The sequence below is a fragment of the Sitophilus oryzae genome, unplaced genomic scaffold (assembly GCF_002938485.1).
Source record: "Sitophilus oryzae breed Bouriz unplaced genomic scaffold, Soryzae_2.0 scaffold_1637_pilon_pilon, whole genome shotgun sequence".
Lineage (NCBI taxonomy): Eukaryota > Metazoa > Arthropoda > Insecta > Coleoptera > Curculionidae > Sitophilus > Sitophilus oryzae.
In genome coordinates this window covers 47,935-72,412 of record NW_022146322.1, presented here as the reverse complement: position 1 = coordinate 72,412, position 24,478 = coordinate 47,935, and the positions used below count along the sequence as shown (strand labels likewise).

General features: G+C 33.1%; 1 protein-coding gene across 3 annotated transcripts in view; it reads right to left on the bottom strand.

Annotated features, from left to right (window-relative positions):
* LOC115880570 overlaps window positions 1-22,597 on the bottom strand; it is a 185,298-nt gene extending 162,701 nt beyond the window's left edge. For all 3 annotated transcript variants that reach the window (XM_030897825.1, XM_030897826.1, XM_030897827.1), the window contains exon 1: window positions 22,434-22,597. In XM_030897825.1, the coding sequence (XP_030753685.1) occupies window positions 22,434-22,596 (163 nt within the window). In that variant the 5' untranslated portion in view covers window position 22,597. The remainder of the gene's footprint in view (window positions 1-22,433) is intronic.
* Between the last annotated feature and the right edge of the window lie 1,881 nt (window positions 22,598-24,478).

Below are 24,478 nucleotides of genomic sequence, written 5' to 3'. Positions count from 1 at the left end.
TTGCACATCCCCCCACTCCATATTATACAATTATTTTTCGCAAACTTAATTTATGGAATCATCATTATTTTTTCTCCATTTTTTCCTACTTTTGAAATAAAATTTCCTTGGATAAATTTAGGTCAGTTATATCAATCCTGCGTGAAATGTTTTGTGCAATCTGACTAAACTTAATTGGACATTTTCAAGAATTACTGAAAACATGCGGCCTTTTTCACAAGATATAGATATTTTCGTAAAGGTTTTGTCTAAATTTAACACCGCTTGGGAAAGTAACATAGATTAGTAATAGTGATAGTTAACAAAGAAAAGTGTATATTAATTAAATAAAACAAAGATTCGGATAGGCATTACTTGGCTTCCTCATTGACTTACTAATTTATTGCATTAGTATCAGTTATCATATAAGAAAAAATATATTTTTGAAAGTAACAACGATCCATAGATTCCTGAAATTCGAAGATAATTATACCGTGTGAGTCTCAAAAGTGGCTCACCCCTACTTTTCCCTAGTTCACCTCTAACTTTTTTTTTAAATAAAAATCGAGATTTGGTATGTTAGTATATTATGACATAAATTAGGACTGATTGACGGGGGTATTCAATTGTTTTTGGCCACTTCCTGTTTCACTACAACTTTTGATTTTTAAATGACACCCACGGTATTTTTTACTCCATTTGATAGAATATGACACTTTGAATAGAATGACATATGATATGTCAACTTTTGACATTTTCGCATATGGTTTATTTGAAATTGTAACATGCGGTTCATAACGACAATTTGACTCGAAATACCAAGTGTGTGGTATCAAGATATTCGTAAAAAATGTTTCTTTCAAAATATACCAATGAGTCACCCTTGTTCCATTTGAAAAAAATGACATATGATTAAAAATACGATTTGGGCATTTTTTAACCGCCCAGTAGATACATAACACGAAAAACATTAGACTATCAAACACACTATTTTTCCAAGGTTCCTTGATTAAAAATTAGTGGCACTCTAGATTCAAATTCAAAGTACGTTTTTTTTTCTAAACAAAAATGTCAAAAGTTGACATATGAGATGTCATTCTATTCAGAAGGTCGTTTAGTATCGAATAAAGTAAAAAATACAGAGGATATCATTTAAAAATAAAAAAGTTGTAGTCATTTCTGGTGAAACAGGAAGTTACCGAAAACAATCGAATACATCAGTAAATCCTAGTTTATGTCATATACTAACATACCAAATTCCGTTTATATCTAAAAAAATAAAAAAGTTACAGGGGTGAGCGACTTTTGAGATGCACCTAGTTTATCTAATATACAGAGTGGTCCGAACTGTATTCCGGAAACTTCAGCAGCATAGTAAATTCAGCACGATTAAATATACCTTAACCAGTCCTATACAGATTCCATCAACCAATATTGATTTTTTCATTTTGGTTTCCTGATGTATAGTCCTAAGAAGCATGCATCCTGTATTTTTATAGTTCTATTTAAACTTCAACTTCTCTAAGTCTATGTTCCGCTATTTCCAGATTTTAGGAATTAAATGCTAGCTGGATTTAATGAAAATTTAGATTTTAAAAATCTTCAAAATAAATATAACTAAAAAAAACTTTCATTTAAATAATCGCCACACGTTTTGTTGTAAATCACTGACCTTAATTGTTGTAAAATCTGTTGAATAGATTGCAAATTTTAGTAGTAACGTGATTTGCTAAAATGATTAGAAATTGCGGATTCAAAAAACAATAAAGCAGAATACTGGAAGTGAGTGGATCTATTATCAATTGTGTACGCTTTCTTGTACGTGATAAAAAATAAATAAGTATACGTTAAAATGCAAAAAATAATAATTAAAGCTTCGACTATCAATATCATTTCTTAATGGTTTAAAACAATTTTAGTTTAATTACAGATATGATATACATACCTCCATTAAATCTAAGTCACTCAATTGCAAATCCAGTTATTAAGTTCCGTTTTGATAATAAATTTGGCTATAAATAGATAATTATATAAATTGTTTTCACCATTATTGCGAATACGGTTTAAATGAATGTCGATGATGTACCATAATAATACTATGAGTCAAATTTCTTAAGCATATTTAATATTTTAAAAAGATGCATTTATTTAGTAAGAAATTATTTATTTTTGTTTTGGTAACTCAACTAAAAGTCAATAAAAATATGTTTAACTTTTTTTTTTCTTGTGCCATATACCTATCTAGAACTGTTTTCGAGAAAAAAATTGAAACCAATTTGTTGTAGGTCTCTGGATCCCATTTAAAAATACTTTTTTTAAAATTTCTATTTGAAAAGAGAGTAAAGTATAAAATAGGTACTTGATAACAAATTACAACTTACAACATTGGTGTTTAGTGCTACCTACAGCAAGTTGAAAATAAAATGGTATTTAAAAAAATTAGAAAAAAAATGTTTTTTATTTTCTAACATCGATTACTTTAAACTATGCACTTACAGGCTCATGTTTATAGGACCTTTTTTGCAAATTTTTTGATGAAATTTGCCGAAAAAACCTCGAGTTACCGCACACATGTGAGAAACAAATCACCGATAATACCATCTAATCATTTTGGATTTCAGGCGTCTAAATGCTAAACCCGATAAGTCACACATTTTTGAAAACTGAGTTCTATACACCTTTTTACTCGTTTTTAGTTAGTTTTCCTTATTTCCGTTGGCATACAAATTGTTGTATACCAATCGGCATTAATAGTTCTTCGATCCTCTAATGATAATAAAAATATGATAATAATGATGGTAAATGATGCTATGTTCGACCTTTTTAATAATGTATACTCTAGCCTGAATAATCATCACTCTACAGCTACAATTTTTTATGATTTCTCTAAGGCTTTCGACTGTGTAAATCATAATATCTTAATTAACAAATTGCAATACTATGGATTCAGGGGAGTGCCGCTCGAATGGCTTAAGTCATATCTTGGCAACAGAAGGCAGCTTGTGAGGATTGATACGTCTATGTCTTCTTGTAAGCCTATAGAATGTGGTGTCCCCCAGGGGTTCAGTAGTTGGCGCTATTTTGTTTCTGGTATTTATCAACGACATTGGAAATCTAGACATTAGCGGTAAAATCTGCCTCTTTGCGGACGATACTAGTTTCACTTGGCGCGGCCCAGATGTTACAGCACTATATAATATTATATCCAGTGACTTACGCACCATTAAATCTTGGTGCGATTCTAATCTCCTATGCCTCAACCTATCAAAAACTAAAGTTTTGTCATACAAAAGTACTATACCCCCTCTGTATCCGCCACTGGATGCGAGCTCTAACTGCACTACTGTGGTGCATCGTACAAGAAAAAAAAAATAAAGTAACAGAACCACAGGACCAAAAAATATACCTGACTTGCGTATTAGAGTTACCTGTTAGTTTACCAGTTATACCTCAAGAACAGTTAACCTAATAGGACTGCTCATTCAGCCAAAAATGTCCGCCAGGTGCATGCGAAAACTACTCGCTTTGTGACGTCATTGTAGTCCTTGTCATGGTTATTAGTCCTTATCCGGCAACCAATAATACACACACGTGCATTATTAGTTGCCGAATGCAAAACGTTCATTATTTAGTTTATTTATTTAAACACCCTGCAGAATTTATTTAAACAAAGTATGCAGTATAGAAAATTAACTGTATAAATCGTATTAAATACTCGGATAATGCATTTTTAAGAACAGCAGTTCCCAACATCACCTTTTGCAAGCATTCTTTATAGAGTACTTCCATATTTTGCTTTAAAATAATTAATAAACAATATCGTAGGCACTTAGTAAGCACTTTGTCACAATCCACAACACAAAATAAACGTATTTGTACACTCGATAGCTCTAAAAACTTTAAAGACACGTTTTTCACATTTAAAATTGACAAAATAATTAACTCAAAATTTCTCAGCTGTTATTTTTATAAGTTTACCATAGGCAACTAAAAATACACACTATCATAACAAGGACTACAATGACGTCACAACTTTCAGCTGAAGCGCGGGAAGAGGGGAACGTACGTCTTATGAGGATGAGCAATCCTATTAGTTTACCGTTCTTGGTTATACCTGGCTTAATATTAGAGTCTGGTTCGGAAAAACATTCACCCAATTGTTCCGGATGGCGGTCAATAAATTTATCATAGCGAGAATGATAGCCAACGAGTTCGTAGAAGCCATAAAGCGAATAATGTGAAAATGATGAAATTTTATTGTAAAAAAAAAGTTATTTTTTTTAAATAAACCAAGGTTTCTTATGGCTTCCGAGATTCCAGTAGTACCTCGAATTTAGGACGCCCAAGTTTCCAATTTAGTCAATTGGGAGCTTTTTCGCTTATTAGATAGTAAAGATAAAACGCCTAATAATAGTACCGATTAGCCTCAATTGCAACTGAAATAATACACGTATAGCGTGATTTTGGTTCACCCTATATAAGTAAATAATCTTGCTTATATAAGGCAATTTTCATAGTGAATAAATTGAAGTATCCGATAATATATGGAGGGTGAGTCTTAAATAAGTGCAAATATTTACTATTTTCAGGGCTGGTAGATCTCGATAAAAGAAACAAATTTTCTCTTTACCGCTTTTCAAATAAGTCCAAAATAACCGAGAGATTTTACTTTGAAAATTAAAAAAAACACTATCTATGTTATGGTCTATGACAACATAAGTAGTCAATTAAATTTACAAGAAAGAAAACCATGAAATTAAATTATGAGGATATTATGTTTTTAACTAAACGTTCTACATTTTACTTTGATTATATTTTTAACTAACAATTAAAAAACACATTTTTTTAAATTATTATTATTCAAATTTTTTTTTCGCGAAAAAACCTCATAGACGCGTTTCTGGGATCGAAATATACAACCCCTAAAAATATATTTGCACCTATTTAAAATTCACCCTGTACATATGTACAATAATAAACTAACTAATATTAAATGCCGAATATATATTCGGCATTTAATATTAGTTAGTTTAGGAATATCGATTTTGATGATGCCTAAAATAAAAATTAGCGAAACGTTAAATTAAAGGTATAATTTCAAATTAAACCAAAAATACCTAGAACCTAAATCCCAGTAGTTAATACAAAAAAAATATATTTAAGTATGAAGTTATGTCTAGATTTTGACTACTTTAATAAATAATGTGCTCACGAAAATATTAGTGTGCTTTATCGTGTGTTTGGTTGAATCCACAAAATTATATCAATACCAACAAAAAACCAAAGCAAAAAAAAATCGACAAAAATAAATAACACAGGAAAATGTTCGGTAACATAATAATGAGTTAGTTTATTTGTGGACGAGATGCACTTGTTAGACGACACTTTATTTTCAGTTTTAGGTCAAGTACGGATCGTCGAAATGGCCATAATTAAAAATAATAAGCGAATTCAGTAGAGCGAAAACATTAAAAATGATTCTCTTTATTAAGTTTAAGCGTTTGTAAAGTAAATGAAATTAAGGCTTGACAGTAACAGAGAGCTAAGAAATATGTCTATAAAATAACACAAACCTATTTTTAAATTAAGACATTTTTGTAATATTTATTATCCAAGAAAAGGCTTTGAATTTGTTTGTATACTACTATTCTGTTATATTAATATCCGATAGTCAAGCAACACTAAACGCAATCAACTCAGTAACCATCAATTCGAAGTTGGTTAAAGAATGCCTATAGAGAAGCTCAACAAATTAGGCAAAGAAAATAAAGTCCTTCAACTTTGGGTGCCTGCTCACCAAGGGATAGAAGGCAATGAAAAAGCAAATGGTTTAGCTAGAAAAGGAGCAAACGCTCCTCTAACTGGACCAGAACCCTTCTGTTTTCCAAGCGGGAACCAACTGAAAGCAGAACTGAAGAATCCGAAAAACTCCATCCGTAACCTGGAATGGGTGTTCTCCAACGGTCTAAGACACTCAAAAAAGTTCCTCAGAACTTACGACCGAGAAAAGTCAAAGATTTTTCTTGAGTTAAGTAAAAACAATCTTCGGATTGTCACGGGGTTTCTAACAGGACACTGTCTCCTCAACGAACACCTCAGTAGGCTGAAGCTGGGAAACAATGGCGAATGCAGATTCTGTGGGGAAAATGGAGAAACATCAAAACACCTTATCACTGAATGCGCCGAGACGATGACCGTTCGTGCCATGAACTTTTGGTACGGCTGATGTCGCAGATGGAAAGCTGGCCTCTGTGGAGCCGTCTCAGATACTGGCTTTTGTTAAAGCCCTGAGACTGTATAATGAGTTATAACTTGTTATAACTCAAACATAATATCAAGAGCAGTAGCTATTACTGTCAAACTAAAAACCTGATATTGAAGGTAGGTATTTATTTTTGTTAAGTTTTGAATGGTAGTTACTAAGCGATTATCATTAAAAAACTGAAAAACTCATTGGTAATCCACATGGCTTCAAAAATGTCACTCATCGACATTGTTGTCACTAATCGACATTGTTGTGATTAATCGATAATTTGAGGGGTGTCTCACTCGGGTAAAAAATGTCCACGTACTGCCAAAATATCCGTCCACTGCTAAGCGACTGCCAATGACTATGAAGAAGACTGCCTATGACTGCCATATAATTATTAAAGGCGACTGCCATAAGATTGCCAATGACTGCCCGCGACTGCGAAGAAAATGTACATGTAATTCCAATAGTGAGACACCCCTCGCGATAATTATTGTTAAGGTAAGTGACATTTTTCAACTCATGTGATCTAGGATTTTCCATAGGCGAGGTGCAAAAAAATGACAGAAAATACTATTTACCTGTCAATTTAAATTACAATTTACAATCTGTCACTGTTAGGAACCCTAGCTCCCGTTGGATAAGGCAATAATAAGGTAGTCAAGTTTATAATCATCTGCTGATGATGCTAACATGGTTAGCGAAACGCGCGTCCAGTGTAAAAGTAAAAGTATTTTGGTGTATTGTGGTGATTTAGTGTTTTTATTTTGCTGTTTAACACCAAAGGTTCCAACCCTCAACTGTAACCAGAGACTGTTAAAGCTAATATACAGGGTGTCCCAGAAATGAGTGCAGATATTTTAACTGGTAGTATAGTTCAACCCCAGAAACACGCCTATGAGGTTTTTTTTGCGAAAAAAAAATGTTGAAAATTTTATATTTTTCTTGACATTTTCCGGAAAATGTTGAAAAACTTTTGAGTGCCACTGTTCACTCCCCGGGAAATTCGTTTACCGGGCATAGAGAGTGTCGGAGAGAATGCAACGTTGCCACCTCCTACCATACCCACATTCTGCATGTTTATCTATAAATTCAATTATTTTAAGTTGCTACAGAAAAAAATACGAAAATTCATTTTAGTCATATTAGTGTAGATTGCTCTACTAATTCTAGAGAAACGCGCAATATTTTAAATACTTTTTACAGTGGAGTAAACTGAAAAAATAAATCTTAACAATTATAGCTTCTTTTTTCGCCATATTAGGAAATATTTTCAATCGTTTCAATAAACAATTATAACCTTTAATGTTTAGTTAGAGCTTACCCTTTTAATGAAAGTGTTTTTTATCCAACACACATATACGTAAACACATACACACCAAATATCTATTAAACTGAACATCACAAACCTATCACATGCCGATCACTTTTAAAATATTATTTAAAATTTTTCACATGATAATAATCAAACACTAAACTCATAAATACAATAAAAAATGTTAAAAAAACTTGCTTTAATAACTACTTATATCCGGAGGCTGATGGTAGACAGTCCGGGGTTTTCTTCGACATTTCTTCAAAACCGACGCAACCCCGACAACGATTTCGAAAACACTGAAGGAATTACAAATTACAAATTTTTATTTAGGAATTTTTTACCTTAGCGTCCTCTACTGGACTGGTGTATTACTATTATGGGTCAACGTTTTGGTGGTTGTATAAAGATAGATAAATCAATTTTCTAAATGTTTAATGTATGGAGTAGGGATATTCCAAAAATAAAATAAAAGTACAAGAAAGGGTATACCCAAGAAAGAATTAAGGTAAAATCAAAGAGTATTCTACGTTTGGTTTGGTTTGGTTTGGTTTGGTTCTAAAATATAAAAATATGGGAAGCCCCGACAACAATCTGACACCTGATATCAAAGTGATAAACAAAAATCGGCGCATGCGGCAGCGAGCACTTACACTTAATTTTTCAGTTCATTGCTAGATGGCCTTTTACTAGGGATGCACTGCAAACAAATATTCCAGCAAAACTAAAGTGTTTTTTCTTATTCTAAATTCTAACAAATAAATAAACCTGTAAAACTGTATAAATAAAATCGGTCTTCGATTTAAAAAAAAAGATCGATTATACCAAAAAATCGTTTGATAAAAATCACGTCGATTTGATAATAATCGATTCGAATCGTACATCCCTAGTATGGTGTGTAGTTTAAGGTTATGTTTAAGGTTAATCGTGGGTTATTAAACTCGCACAAAAACAAAACAGAAAACAACAAAAAACAATGCAAACAATGCCAAATAAACCTGTAAAAAAGTACTTTTATTATTCAAAATGAAATATCATATAATTCAGTTGGTATACGAATATTTTTTGATTTATTTATAATGTTTGGTGTCAAAAATATGTGAGAAATGAGGTAAACAGTTTAAATGTCTTAATAAATTCGTTTTTAATTTATTAACCTTTCAGGTATCTACCTAATGGTAGGAAGAAATTAATTATGTAATGGTAGGAAAAATAATTTCACTTTAATTATGTATTAGAAAATCAGTAATCTTAAATTAGGATGCATCAATGGAGAAGAAGGCAATTGTAATCACAATACAATAATAGATCTACAAATACCAAGCAATACATTAAATCAAAAATCTCAGTAACACTGTTATTATGTACTCCCTGTGGTCTTATTAAGTATAAAGTTTTGTTTTACATGAAAATAATTATCCCATTTAATTATTCATTAAATTTTAGTGTCAGCTTATTGATAGCTCGATTACCAGTCAAATAGTTTCGATGTTTTCTATACTATGAAGAAAATTTGATCTGATTAGATTAATTCAGATGTAAATTTATGTTATACGGTAAGATATTTTTAAACAAACCAAGAAAGTTCTCTTCAGACAAGTTCTGGTCTGAAATTGCAAATATTAATGAAAAAGTTATACATGTAGTTTTCTATTCATAAATGATATTATTGATTTTATTCTAGGTGAATGTATCGAGTCATATTATATTCTGCAGAATATATTGAGAAAAATGGTAAACTAACTAAAAGTGCTAACAAAATTTCTTAGGAAGTTATCGATATACCTAATTATTAGAAGCTGTAACAAATGTTCAAAGAGTCAGAGTATACTTTATTAGAAGTGTGTTAGATAGAATTATACACTTTAAAGAAAATATCTTTTATTATTGCAGGTAATACATATTGTGTAATGCATATAATATGTGAAATCTATTATTACATACAAGGATTGAAAATTATTTAAACAGCTACCTGTATGTTGTCTCACAATCTCATTTAGTGAATGGGTTATTAAAAATTGAACATATTTACACACAGAATATTGTGGATATGGATATCTGGAAAGCATGTTATAACCATTTTTATTTTTAGGATTTATGAAATGATTACATAAATATACTAACAACAAATTGCAATGCATCTGTATATTAGAGACAAAGATGAAAGAGAGTAACAAGAATATATGTATTCAAAAGAAAAATATCAAGACCATTTGTAGTAATTAAAATTAAAGAATAAAATACATAAAATGTACCATATGATCGAAAAAAACGGCGTCCAGTTGGCTGGGAAATGACGATCAATGACATTTCCCATATAAATTTACATATAAAATGACAGCGACCTTCATTTCATAGCCATCGTTGACGCCGTTTTTTCTCGATCATACGGTAGTTTATGTGTGAACAAATTCTCATTTCATATAAAAATTGGAGCTCTATCTAGAGTATATTTGAATATAAATGTTTTTATGTATTGGAAGGGGGACTGTAGTTTTCAAATATAATAAAGAAAATAGACTAAAAAAACATGTGTGTAAGTTCTTTTTTAAACTATTCTGTAGTTACGTAAATGTGTTTCAAATAGGTTGTGACAAGGTTGTGGCGTCTTTCACAATAAAGTCAATACACAGTAATTATGCTTTACTTTTTCAAAACACACTCTTGTTTTTTATTATCAGAGAGTTATTAATATTAGAAAATTTAGTTACATGAATATAATAGGAGTAAATATTATGTTTCAAGTTTCAAATAATTAGAATATGATACGAGTCATAATAGCTTAAATATGATTGCTAATAAAATACCTAGTTTATACACATTTAGATATATCTCTTTAAATATAAATTAGTATTGCCACCATGCGATTAATGGGAAATACAATATGGTCGTGAAAAAAAAAACGGCGTCAGCGATGGCTATGATATAAAGATCGCTGTCAATTTATGTGTAAAATTTTATGGAGAATGTCACCGACCGTTATTTTCAAGCCATTCTGGACGCCGTTTTTTTCGACCATACGGTATTTCTAGGTATGGAATTATGTCTCTAATATGTAGTTAGTTATAACGTCGTCAAACTATAAAATTTGCTATATTTTTTACTTAAATTTTTTTAGTAATATCAGAACATGTTTTGAATAGTTTAATTAGTAATAAAGCTACTAATATGTTCAGTTATTTTTTTTATAAAGCTTTTTTGATAAAAAAAATAAGTATACCTGCTAAGACGTTAAATTGCCTGAGAAATTACGATCGATGCCATTTACCATCCACTTTTACACAATAAAATGCCATCGATCGTAATTTCAAAAGCAGAAAACTTGCCGCCGTTTTTTCCAATGAAATGGGCGGTGGGGAGAAAATTACAGATTCCTGTATTATATTAACGTCATTATTAATTGCATGTACACAAAGCATGTACACATGTACACTATTAGAAATCGATCTAATTTCTAATATTATCGAGCTTTTAAAATTCGAGAAAGTGATCGGAGATTGTGTTTAAAGTGTTGTGAAATGTTCGTTGTGTGCATATTTTGTGTCGGTAATCGGTATCGGTATAGGCAAATCGCGATGGAGTATTCAAATCCGAAGAAGGTAGATATGCTAAGAGCATAGGTACTTTCTGGCAGGGGAAAGCGCTGTAGAAGCTCGGAGACTTATTCCGAAGAGTATCCGAATAGATAAATCCCTAATGCTCGAACCTTTGTAAGTATGGTTCAGCATTTGAAGGATTCGGGAAAAGCAACGAAGAATTGCTACAAAACGTTAAAAATTCCATGCTCAGAAGAAGGAGAGCATGTATTGGAAATGGAGGTCGTCATGTTGAACAATTATTGTAATAGCATGCAGTCAAGAAGCGAAGGGTATACCGGGTGGTGCATCATCGTTGGAAATATAGGATATCCCATGCAAATTTTGAACTGTCGAGATATTGGATCCCCTTGTGCAAATTTGTAATGTATCTTTAAAAACCATTTACGATTTAGCTCTAAAATTAATAGGGGAGCCAATATTTCCACAGTTGAAAATTTGCATAGTGTTGTTAAGAATTGTAGTGAAGTGATGTTATTAAGTGTAGTGTTATGTGCAGTTTTAAGAGTGGTAAAATGGAAAAAAAGAAAGCTCTGCAGTTGTATCTCTCTGCTATAGGGATATCTTTTTTTATTGTTTGGTAAGTTTTTTTTCTTTTAGTTTATTTTGTGTAATGTGGAAAGTAGGGCTACTGGCGATCACCCACTTAAAAAAAGTAACGCACCTCTGCAGAACCTCTTGGATGGTGTGGGATTTTGCAAGTACTTTTTAAGTCTTTCTAGTCGATGTGGCAACAGCGGGCGGCGAACAAGCTGAGATCCGCGAGATCTCTCCCCCGCGCCGGGGGATCCGCGAGATCTCTCCCCCGCGCCGGGGGATCCGCGAGATTCCCCGGCGGCTCTCAAAATGTCGCATTTTTTTTTTTTAAACTTTCAAAGTTAAATAACTCGGTTATTTTCAATCTATTTTAAAAATGGTAAAGAGAAAATATGTTTCTTTTGGCCAGATCTACCACCCCTTAAAATATCTGCACTCATTTCTGGGACACCCTGTATAATATGTAATCTAATATATATAAGGTATGAACTGTATGTATCATCCAATGTAAGAAAAAAGAGTATGTTCATTTTGATTATCTATGTTAGCTCTATACTCAAAAATATGCTCATATCAAGTAAATCAAATTTTGTTTTTCGAGAAACTCCCATCCTATGAGAAATTATCGAAAATATACAGGATATGTTAACGATTTTAGAAAATATCATCCGAGCCGTAAATTTGGTGCACTAAATAAAAAGAAATAAACGTCACAGATACATTTGTTTCTATATTTTTAAATTTTTATCCACGAAATTTGCATAGAATATGCATAGACAAGAATTATTACCTATATGACACACAGCCAACTCAGTGTCACCAATGCTCACTGGTTGAATATTCTATCACTTACGTTAATTTTTCGCACCAATTCGGCCAACGTATCGATATGGTTGATTAAATAGACCAAGCGCGTTTAGAAGTAAGCATAGCAAACAAACTGGGCGATAATATATTTCCACGCGACTGATTAATTGGTTAAATTAAAGTGGTCGATTTAGCGACCATCAACCTATAAAGAATTAATCTGAGGTAAGAATGTTTGATATCAAAATTCGTCCAATATTACATGACAAATTGAGTCATCTATTTAAACGCGGAAGTTGACAATTATCCTGTAATTATAAAAGTATCAACTAAAACCACAATAATTGTTTAATTTCGTCGAGTTTTAGGAAATATGTAAATAACCGCTCTGAAAATTAAAACATTAAAATTATAGTTTTAACAAATATACAAATACGATAGATTTTTAAATAAAAATTAAATTTTCCTTATATACCAATTATCATTTTTTCACTTGAGTTTACTCAAATTGTTAACAAAAATTTGTTTTGAGATTGTAGATAAAAGGATGCACCTAAAACTTTGTATTATTTTAGTGTAATTTGAGTTAGTTTAGAGTAGTTAGTTTAATAGTTTGTTAGACATATTAAACATTTTAATGCTACATATTCTTCGTTTACTATATTTTAGTACAATTCTTTATTGAATAATAATTTTCTTTCCCCACTTGAACGCTTCTTCTTAAACCTAATCAGGTTAAAGAAGACTAAAAATCATCAAATCATATTAAGTTGCCAGTGTTTTCATAAACCTGAATAGGTTTGAGAAGACTAAACATAACCAGATCATATTAAGTTGCCAGTGTTTTATCAAAATAAAAAAGTAAAGCTCGTCCAACGAGTGAATACATGACATAGACAGTCTGTCATTTTAATTCACGAGTTAATTATATTTTCTGTCATTTTATAGATGTTTATTTGATTGCAAGAGTTAGGCTTAGTTGGCTTAATTACTAACACATATACCTATAGAAATGGTCATTTTAGTAATGAGATAAAAGTAAACACGCAAACATTTCGAAAACTGCTGGATTTAGGTAGGCATTGACAACTTTACAGAAAGTTGTCTTCATTATTGAAGTAAGTTGAATAAGCTATAAAGAACAAGAATGGAAGCTGAATATCTATACATAAAAAAACAGTTTAAAGCAAAAAGAGAATTAAAGTGACAACATTCTGATCGAACTACTATACTGTACTATTATACAGCTAGTAGATAATGGTGCATTATGTATACACAGAGAGAATGCACACTTAGAGAGAATCATAGAAAAAAATACCAAAGTGTTCTTTAATAGGCTTTTTCATCATTTTTCCTTTTTTATGATCTCTAGGAGTTACATTTAACGACCTAGAAAAAGTCTAGTAATACAATTATTTTAATTAGCTTATCAATAAAAATATTATTGATAATTATTCTAACATAGTACATGTCTGTGGTATATGTCGCATATATGGTACATCCTCTAAAAGGCATAACAAAATTAGTAAGTTTTTAGAAGCACGCTTTTATTTGCAGTTTTTACTACTTGATAGCTTAATAAAACTACCAGTGGTATTGGACGAAAACCTAGCAACTTTTATGCAGTTATATTTGTTAAAAAGAACGAGTATCTAAAAATGTTTTGAAAGCTTGCACCTTAACAACTTCACATTAGTGTTTAATTTTTTTTGAAATCGTGTGACATATTATTTTAGCGTTCTTTCTCTTCTTTATATTTTTTTTGACATTCAACAGGTTTTAATAAAATAATTTTAATGACGGTGTTCTATCGAAGCAAAAAAGGTACATACCTAATGTCAAAGAATATATCCATCTATAAAAAAACACAGTTTCAAATTTTACCCGAATATAGTTTCTTTTTGAGTTTAATTTCGTCAAACAATTACCGATAATGTCGCTCTCTGCATTTCAAAGAGCAGATAGTACCGCACTGAGAGCGAATTGACAGCAGTGGGTAAATAGGTACCGCGCGTCGCAGTACGCGCTCGAATAATTCGTGAGCGAAATGGATGGGATGGGACGTACCGCGGATGGGTTCGAACCATACTTCCGTATCCGTTTTCCATCATGGGAGTGTCTCCGGCCACCGCGCCGCTATCCCATTACGTAGAGTGGCGGCTTAATTTGCTGTTGCGGAGCTTGAGGAGCAAAGGGGGGAACTGGCGCGCCTTAAAAATATCGCGGTCTCCGTATGCACTTCGAAGGGGAGAGTTTGCCCCTTTCCGCGATGCATTATAGGGAAGATTAATGTCTTGGTTTCGTCGAGTATACTTAAGATACTATTAATTCACTGGTTTATACAGAAACTAAGAAATAAACATGAGTTTTATATTTATTCTATTGTATTTAAAGTTTGTTTATTTAATAATTTATAATTTTTCTTTATTATTATGATTAGTAAATAAAAATTATAAATTATTAATAAAATAAATTCTAAATATCATCATATCATCGAAAAATGAATATAAAACTGAAAAATTAACAACACAACACTGGAAATTGTAGAAAAATATATATATTTAGGACAACTAATACACAGCTCGGTATCTCTACTACCAGAAATCAACAGAAGAATTGAGTTATCATAGAGTACTTACGGAAGAAATTCAATCATATTCAAATCTAAAATGCTACTTTATCTAAAGAAGAAAACATTCGACCAATATGTATTACCAGTCATGACCTATGCATGCGAAACCTGGACACTTAAAAGGGACATTATAAGGAAACTGCAGATCGCACAATGTTCAATGGAACAAAATATGCTGGGAATAATCAAGAGAGACCGTAAAAGAATAGAGTGGATACAACAATAGACCGAAGTAATATATGTCATCTACAGAATCAAATCTCTCAACACAAATGACAATGGGTAGGACAACTGGCAAGAAAAACGGACAGTAGATGGACGACAAAAATTACAGCATGATATGCACGAGGAATTAAGAGACCTAGGAGAAGACCGAGCCTAAGATGGGACCATGATATTAGGAAATTGGCAGAGACAACTTGGGGGACAACTGCAAAGAAAATAATAGGCAACAATCGGCACAAGGAGAGTATCAAATATGTGAGGGCTGAAAATGATGATGATGAAAGAGAAATGGTGCAACTTAACTGAAAACAGGTGAAAACAACTTAACTAATACCAGGGTGATAACACCAGACTCGACAATTATCGTCCCATCAGCCTGCTCTCGCACTTCTACAAAATATTCACAAAGGTGCTGACAAATCGTCTGTCAACAAATTCGACTTCTATCCATAAAATAATTAACTAGAAAGAAGTGTCAACTCTGTGTTAAATCGTGGAAACACGATACGCTACCGAAAGCCTTCGTTGTCGTCTGGAGAACTAATTTTCCAATTGACAGGTTGACATGATAAGGACATGATGGCTTAATTTTCATTTCCGTTTCCGGTTATTCAATGGCGGGCCCTCTTTCAATTCAAATGTATTTTGTATTTTTTCTTTTCATAAATAAAACCAAAAAATAATTTATTCACATATATTTATTCGAAATATGGAACAACGTGACTAAATAAATATAAAAATATAGAGGATTGTATTGTTTCAATACCAATTAGTTAATTATATGCACTTTTAACGTAAATTAGTTAAGGTATAAGCATGACTTACAGAAATTTGTAAATAAACACACGTATTCGTAGACTTCAAGGACAGAAAACGGACACAGGAACATGAAAACGGGAGCCTTATACAAAAACCTGAAAACAGAAAAACAAATTTTTTTATACTAAAATTAACAATGTAAAAATAGGTATAAAATATAAATAGACTGTTTAAAAAAAGCGTCCATTATTCCCAAAGTGACCTGGCTTATAAATCAAAAAGAAGCAAACAGACTTTTAGTCGGATAACATAATCAGATTATCAGTCCGATTTATTGCATTATTGACATTAAATCGCACATACTGGAGAGAACTAATGTTGGCTATAGTTAAAAATGATCTTACCTTGCTGTAAATTGTTTCCATTTTCAAAAAAATCGCCGATCAAAGAGATTATAACACCATTTTCTTGCATCTAAAAAATGTAAAAAGTGTTTATTTACTACCTATTTTTCATATACATGGGACATACCTACTACTGCAGAAACGTCATTTTCTCCAGGATTCTTCATGTAATATATATTTTATATACTTTATTACCTTTATATTTATAAATTTCAGCCGAAATATTAAATTGCACTTCCAAAACGAAACTAAACGGAATGAATTAAAATGGCGTCGAATATTTTCTAAATTGTTCTAGAACAAATCTGAAGTTGTCTCTGAAACTGAAATCTGTCAATTCTAAACTGTGAAGTTAGACAATAGTTAGACAGAAACAATGCTGTCCTTGTCTAGGCGGCCATACTTGTCGTGAGGAGAATGACAGGAATGACACTAATGACTGTTTCCAATTTTCCTATTTCACTGTCACCCCCCTGCTTCTATCAACCCCCGGAACAGGCAGGGTTTAGAAGTGGATATAGTACTGTGGATCACCTTCAGGCAGTCCGCACTCTCATAGAGAAAAGCACCGAATACAAGTTCCCTATATATGTCGCCTTTGTGGATTATGAGAAGGCTTTCGACTCTATAGAGCTACACGCCATCCTCGATGCCCTACAAAATGCCAGAATAGACTACAGATACTCGGGCATAATATCATCTATTTACAAATCTGTTACAATGACTATCAAACTGGATGATATAAATATCACAAATAAAATTAAAATGGAAAGAAGAGTCCGACAGGGAGATACTATTTCCCCCAAACTTTTTACACTGGCCCTGGAGGACGTATTTAAGAAACTGAACTGGGACAAGAAGGGTACTAAGGTAGATGGTGGGATGCTTAACCACTTGCGCTTCGCCGATGATGTCGTTGTCATGGCCTCATCGTTGGAAGAACTTCAAACAATGCTCGAACAACTTCACCACACATCTGCGCAAGTAGGTTTAAAAATGAATTTATCTAAAACTAAAACCCTAAATGAAAATGAAGAGCAAGTTAATGTTCATGGACAAAGGATTGAGTACGTTAAAGAGTATATATATCTAGGTCATACCATAAAACTCGGCAAGGAAAATCAAACAACCGAAATTTCTAGAAGGATCAAACTCGGATGGGCAGCTTTTGGTAAACTTAACTTTATATTCAAAAGCAAAATCCCAAATAGCCTAAAAAGAGACGTTTACAACAAATGCGTCTTGCCTGTCATGACCTATGGTTTGAAGACTATGACGATGACGGCACGAAGTGTGAACAGGTTGCTTTCCATAGCTCTATCCAAAGAGCTATGGAAAGAGCCATGATGGGTATCAGTCTTCGCGACCACATTAGAAATGAAGACATTCGCCGACAAACGAGGATAACGGATATCGTAGAGAGGATAGCTAACTCTAAATGGTCTTGGGCAGGACACTTGGCCAGAGGAAAGATGGGCAAAAAGACTTCTTTGCTGGAGGCCACGCCTAGCAAAACGCCCAGTCGGCCGACCTCCTAAAAGATGGACTGATGATATCCAAACCGTAGCCGGTAAGAACTGGATGAGGAGAGCACAGAATCGAAACGAGTGGAAGAAACTGAGAGAGACCCACATTCTGCAGTGGATGAGTAATGGCTGAGAAGAGAACTGAAAACATGAATTATCAACACTCAAGTAAAAAAGCGTGGAGTCTACTAAAGAAATCAGGAAGTAGCATACCTACCAACAACATCGAGTCAATCTAACGAGAACATAGAAAAATAACGATAAACAAAAATCCAGGGAAATCAAATATGAGTTAAAATCCAAAATACTACAAGCTCAGCCATCCGAACTTTCAAGAAACATCTCTTCAGAAGAAATTTTCTCAGCCAGACGTGATATATATAATGCAAGAAGCGTTTAGCCCCTATCAGTAAATGACTATCCGGTCTTTGATTTCAAGCAAAGCGATGAGCTCTTCAATGTGCTACACAGGTTATATTTGTATCAAAAAAGTGGGGTGGTGACCCTCTAAGTGTCAAGATAGGGTCAGGCAAGAAGTACCTTTGGTTCCTTAAGATTTAATATTGGCAAAATATTTTTTACTGGAGTAATACTCTACGCCTATCTTCTAATCAAATTAAAACAAAGAAAAAACCTTTTTGTCAAAGGCTAGAGGATATTCCTACTGTAGAATTTTAGAATTTAGAATCTCTCTCTTCAGTCCTGACCCCCATTAGGGAGTGTAGTGGTCAGCGTAACATCATGGATGATTTTTCTCCATGCGCCTCTGTCTTTTGTCATCTCGATGACATCGTGCATTGGCTTGCTACAGCTAGTCGTGATCTGGTCTATCCATCGAGTTGGAGAGCGGCCACGTGGTCTACGTCCCTCCACCTTGCCTTGAATTATGAGTCTTTCCATATTGTCCGGGCTTTTCCTCATTATATGTCCAAAGTATTTTAGTTGTTTTAGTCGGATTTTACAGGAAAGCCTGTTAGTAATATTAAGTTCATTTATAATGGGAACGTTTGTACGGCGTTCTGTCCATGGGATACGGAGCATACGTCTATAACAATACATCTCGGTAGCATCGATCTTCTTACGTTCCGCCTGCCTGAGAGTCCACGATTCGCAGCCATACGTCAATATTGGGAGTAACAAACAGTTGACTAGCCGGTTTTTGGTGGCTCTTGAAATCTGGCGGTCCTTCCAGATCTTGGTCAGTCTCCCAACAGCTACCTTTGCCATGTTGCACTTACGCTTCACCTCTTCTTCCGATGTGCCTGTATTTGTCAATAGTGATCCCAGGTATACGTATGACTTAACGACTTCAAAGCGGTCGATATGACTTATATTTGGATGGTTGTTATGTTGCCTATCAACTATCATAATTTTGGTTTTTTGCGTATTTAGTTCCAGACCGAGCCGATTGCTTCGAGAATTTAGAATGAGTGGGGGTTAATCACTGCGACCTTGCAGATCTATTGTGTCCCCCTTTCTTGAGTTCTAACTCATCATACAGTCCTAGGGCTTTAACAAAAGCCAGTATCTACTACGGTTTTACAGAGGGTAGTTCTCCATCTCCAATATCAGTCGTACCAAAGTTCATGGCACGAATGGTTGTCGTCTCGGCGCACTTAGTGATGAGGTGTTCTGGTGTTTCCCCATTTTCCCTACAGAATCTGCATTCGCCCTTTCTTCTTAGTTTCAATCTACTGAAGTGTTCACAATAGACAGTGTCCTGTTAAAAACCCCGTGACAGTCCGAAGATTGTTCTTACTTAAATCCAGGAAGATCTTTGATTTTTCTTGGCCGTAAGCCCCCAGAAACTTCTTCGATATTCCTAGTGTACTGTTTGTTGATTTGCCTACAGAATGCTGAATTTCAATATGTTTATGTGGTCTTAATAAATTATATTCGTTTGTACCCCAAAACTATAGTGAGCCAGTCTTCATAAAGCGTTTTATTATTATCTCCTGTGTAATTTATGGTAGTGGGCCATTTTGTCAGTCACGCAATCCATTCGGTCAAGTCATCCGTGTACAAGGTCCGATATGCATACACATTTACGAGTAAAAAAATCAAACAACAATCATTATTACAGTGTATTGCGCAAATCAGGGTGAAATAAGATAACAATGGGGTATAGTGTTGTTTCTGTTGCATCCGTTCAAAATCCAAATTAAAGAGAAAGGGACGGATATAATAAAGGACACATCATCCTGGACGATGACGATTCGGCTAATTGTATGCAAAGAACCGTTTATAATTCGAACATAATAGACCAAATTTGGGCACGTAGTATTACTGTAAAATTGGTTCTTTGCGTAACATTTTAAACTCTTTTGTATTTTCTGTTTGTAAACACATTGCAATGCCAATGCGTATATTGAGTGAATAATGTCAAATTAAACAGTTTAGAACATATTCAGGTAATTACTGGTATTAATGTAATTCAGAATGTTTATTTTTTCTAATCGTGTGGCTAATTCTTGCATAGAGGAAGCAGGGCTAAACTAATGAATACTGAACAATAAACAAAAAATGTAGTATATAAAATACCATGTGAATACGATAAATTTTATATTGGTGAAACATCTAGACCCTAAATAAGACCCTTCACAATAATTCGAATTAAAGAACATAAAGATTAATTAAGAAAGGGCGACTTTCACAAATCTAAGATTTGTCAGCATTCATGGGACACAGGGCACAGAACAGGTTTTAACAACGCCAAAATTATAATGAAAGAAGCGATAGCCTCTAAAAGAAAAATAAAAGAGGCTTCTTTAACACAATCTAATAAAAATAAATGTATTGCTCATGCATCTGTAGATGTTAGTAATGTATGGCAATCGCTCCTTTGATTTTAAAGAATATAACATAAATAAACATAACATACGTAAAATTAAAAACAAATTAAAAATAATCATACAGGAAGGTTGAAGCTTTTTGGTTTTACCTTAAAAATAAAAAATTGTTATCAGGTAGTAATTATTGTTAATTTTGAAGTTTAACTTGATATAATGTCATTTTAACAGACCGTCAACGGTTTTTGTAGACGTATCTGTTTTAAAAAAAACTAAAGTGTTCTCGAATAGTTGCATTTAAATATTTTAAATAGTTTTTTATTTATTCTTTGTATTTTTTGCTTCCGACGACGGAAAGAGATAAACTTTCCGAAACGTTAAGCATTTTTTTGTTCGTTAGGAAAATTTGTTTATCAGTAAACCTAACTGTGGACAATTAATCTCCTTTGGATTAACATAGCAGTGTTTACAAAAAATAACTATTTTATTTTGTAGATTTTCTTGCAGTGGCGAAATACCCAAATAGGATTTTTTTGGAGAGATGATGTTAGTTTTTCATTTAAAAATATGTAAAAATATTTCAAGCAAAAATTGTTCTCAGGGTGGCAGATGCAAGACAAACATGAATCAGTGGGGCTACCTTGACGGATCTGTGTTGATGTTGGTTAAATATATTTTAAATTGTTATAAAATTCTGCATCTCTCATAGCAAATATTATTTTCGTTTTAATTGATGCTCACAGCTAGAATTTTTTTGCATTACAGCCGGTGCCGTTCAAAGCCTACTTATTTAAAGCGGGCGAATTTTTATATACTCTATATCTCCAAGAGAAATCGAGCAAAATATCAAGTGTGTTATATTTTTGGAAAGGTAATTCTAAATTATTTTCAATGAATTAAAAATATACAGGGTGTCCCATATAAAAAATCAAATTTTCTGTTGATAATTCTTAAATTATTAATTTTAAAAAATTATACTTAAACCATTAAATTCTACGTAAAAAGGTGCTTTGGAAATGTTTTCATAAAAATACAAAATTTGCCATAGCAAAAAAAGTTACAGCGATTTGTTTAAAATGCATATTTTTGAAAAACACCCCGTAACTCCGAAACGGTAACAAATATCGATATGCGGTTTCCACCATCATGTTTTTGACAAAAATTGAGCTCCAGACACCGATATTAGTTTTTGTCTATCTCCTATAGAAAAGGGTGTTTCCATTTAAAAGCGTCGAATTTGACCCACCCTGGACATGTTAGTTTGTCAAAATGAAGCATTTTTCAGCTATTTGCCTAAACTTGCCTGAAACTAAAATTTTACAGTCTTAAAGTATTCCCTTTTTTCAAGTTTTTAACGTCCTAAAATCCGAGCTTTAGTTATGTCTAACCGGGAACACTCTATGTGTTTAGGAATATGCATATGGTGTAATTTTGGAAATGATTAAACAAAATGATTTTGGAGAGTTACGGTTCAAAACTCTTTAGCACATATTGTAAGACACAAGTTATCATCAAAATAAACTTGCATTAATTCCATCGAGACATTAACAGTCAACACTAATAGTTTAATTATGTTTTAAATTTATACATATTTCGTCTGTAAAATTTTATTACCTCTTCTTTTTGTTTTCCTCAACTTTAGTCTGGACCACATTTTCTTCCACTTTGTTTTGGAACTTCCTCCTTTATCATCGTCGTTATCCTCTTCTTGTTCACTATCGTGATTTCCTTTTGAAACTACACGGTGTGTCAAACAGAATGTCCATGGTAACTTCATTTCTGATTGAACTGCTTTTTTTATTTAATACCGAACCAAAAACGAATAAATACCGTCACTTAACGTCGCGTGTGTCTTTTTTATCTTATGAACTACTACGATGATATAAAAAGAAAGTTCTCAAGATTTTTCTTTGCTTTCTATCTAGCGCGCAAGGAGGTTTAAGGTGAATTAAGGTCTTGAGACGTAATCGGAACGTTAGTTTCGGCAAATAAAAGTTAACGCCCTTTGTTACGTCCTATTGCGTATCATACTTACTACGGTTTATTATGAGATCTTAGTTAAGCGGAACGAGAGTTCAATTTAATTCGTCTGGGTCGCGCCCCGAAATTCATATCCTGAAACGGTGACAAGTCGATAACCAAAGATTTTATAAATGGTTTCAAATTTATAATAACTTACTATAGAACGAAGGGCTATTGATTAATTTGCCACAATAAGTTTTTCTTTTCAGAAAATATTTCAAATAATAAAATGTTTCCTGCAAACGATATGGGCTGAATATGAATTTGATAAAAACAAAATTCATAATTATTCTAAAAGACTAAAACATAAATACTGTAATATCAATAGACAGTACACCAATAGAAAAAGTCCTTTGAATAAGAAGACTAAAGGAAGGAGCATAATGCTATCTATATATTCATGCATGGTGGGCGGAAAAAGGACTCTAGGGTGGGGATCATTGACAGTTCTGTTTAACGATTCATTTGACACATTTGAATTTGATTTGAAATTTTGTGGATTTGTCAGTCTTTACGGAGCTTATTTTATGGTATTTATTATTTATTCTACTACTGATAGTTGTATAAAGGTAGTAAATCTAGATGGAAATTATGGCACAACTTAAATTAACAATGACACTATCGCGATTTATCGAAAAAGACTCTAAAATAGTTGGTTGTGTAGCGTGCGGTAGATCTCGGCAAAAATCGAGTGAAATAATGGAACAACTTTTCGCTAGTAAGTGACTATATACAGGGTGGCCCATCGAAAACGTTCCGCAAGGCATAACGGTTAGGGTATTTATTTTTTCAAAAAATCCAAAAACACGTCAATTTTGTTTGTGAGGGGAACAACTTTTGCCACAAAAATGATTGCAAAATATTCAACCCTCTAAGCGGGGGTGTCATCCCCTAACTTTTTTCAAATGGAAAGGGGGGTCAAATGGCGCCGCAGTGAAAAGAGCTTTCTATTCTCTATATTTCTACGCTTCGTTTTTGAAAATCGGTCGAGTCATTGAGAAAATATAAAGGATTGAAATTTGGAAAGTTTATTTAAGCATTTATCAGAGTAAATGATAATTAAGGATAAATTCGACCAATTTGCTGTTTTTTCTTATTACTTCTAGATGTTTACGCATTTTTTCACTTGCCACAACGTTGAACGATCAAGTGCGGTAGTTGCTAGATATCTGTTCTATGACTTGTACGTTGAAGTTCTTCTCAATATCGTTAAACTGACCTACAATAGAATTTCCAAAAATACCAGCCCACACGTTCAATTTCTGAAGGTTTTGTGTGTACACCTCGTGAAAAAATCTGGGGTTGTCCTCAGCCCAATACCGACAGTTGTGCCGATTAACTACACCGTTCAAAAAGAAAGTACACTCATCCGAAAAACACACATTAAATAGGAAATTATTATCATTCGCCACTCGTTCACTCATAGTTTCACAAAATTGCAAGCAACGATCAAAATCGTCTTCATTGAGTTCTTGTACCAACTGAATTTTGTACGGGTGGAACTTGTGTTTTTTTAATATCCTTTGGAAACTTGTACGATTCCCGCCGGTCTCATTGGCTAATTTTCTTGTACTCAGAATACTGTCCATGGCAACTTGGCCCAATACGAATACCTCCATAGCTTCATTTACTACAGG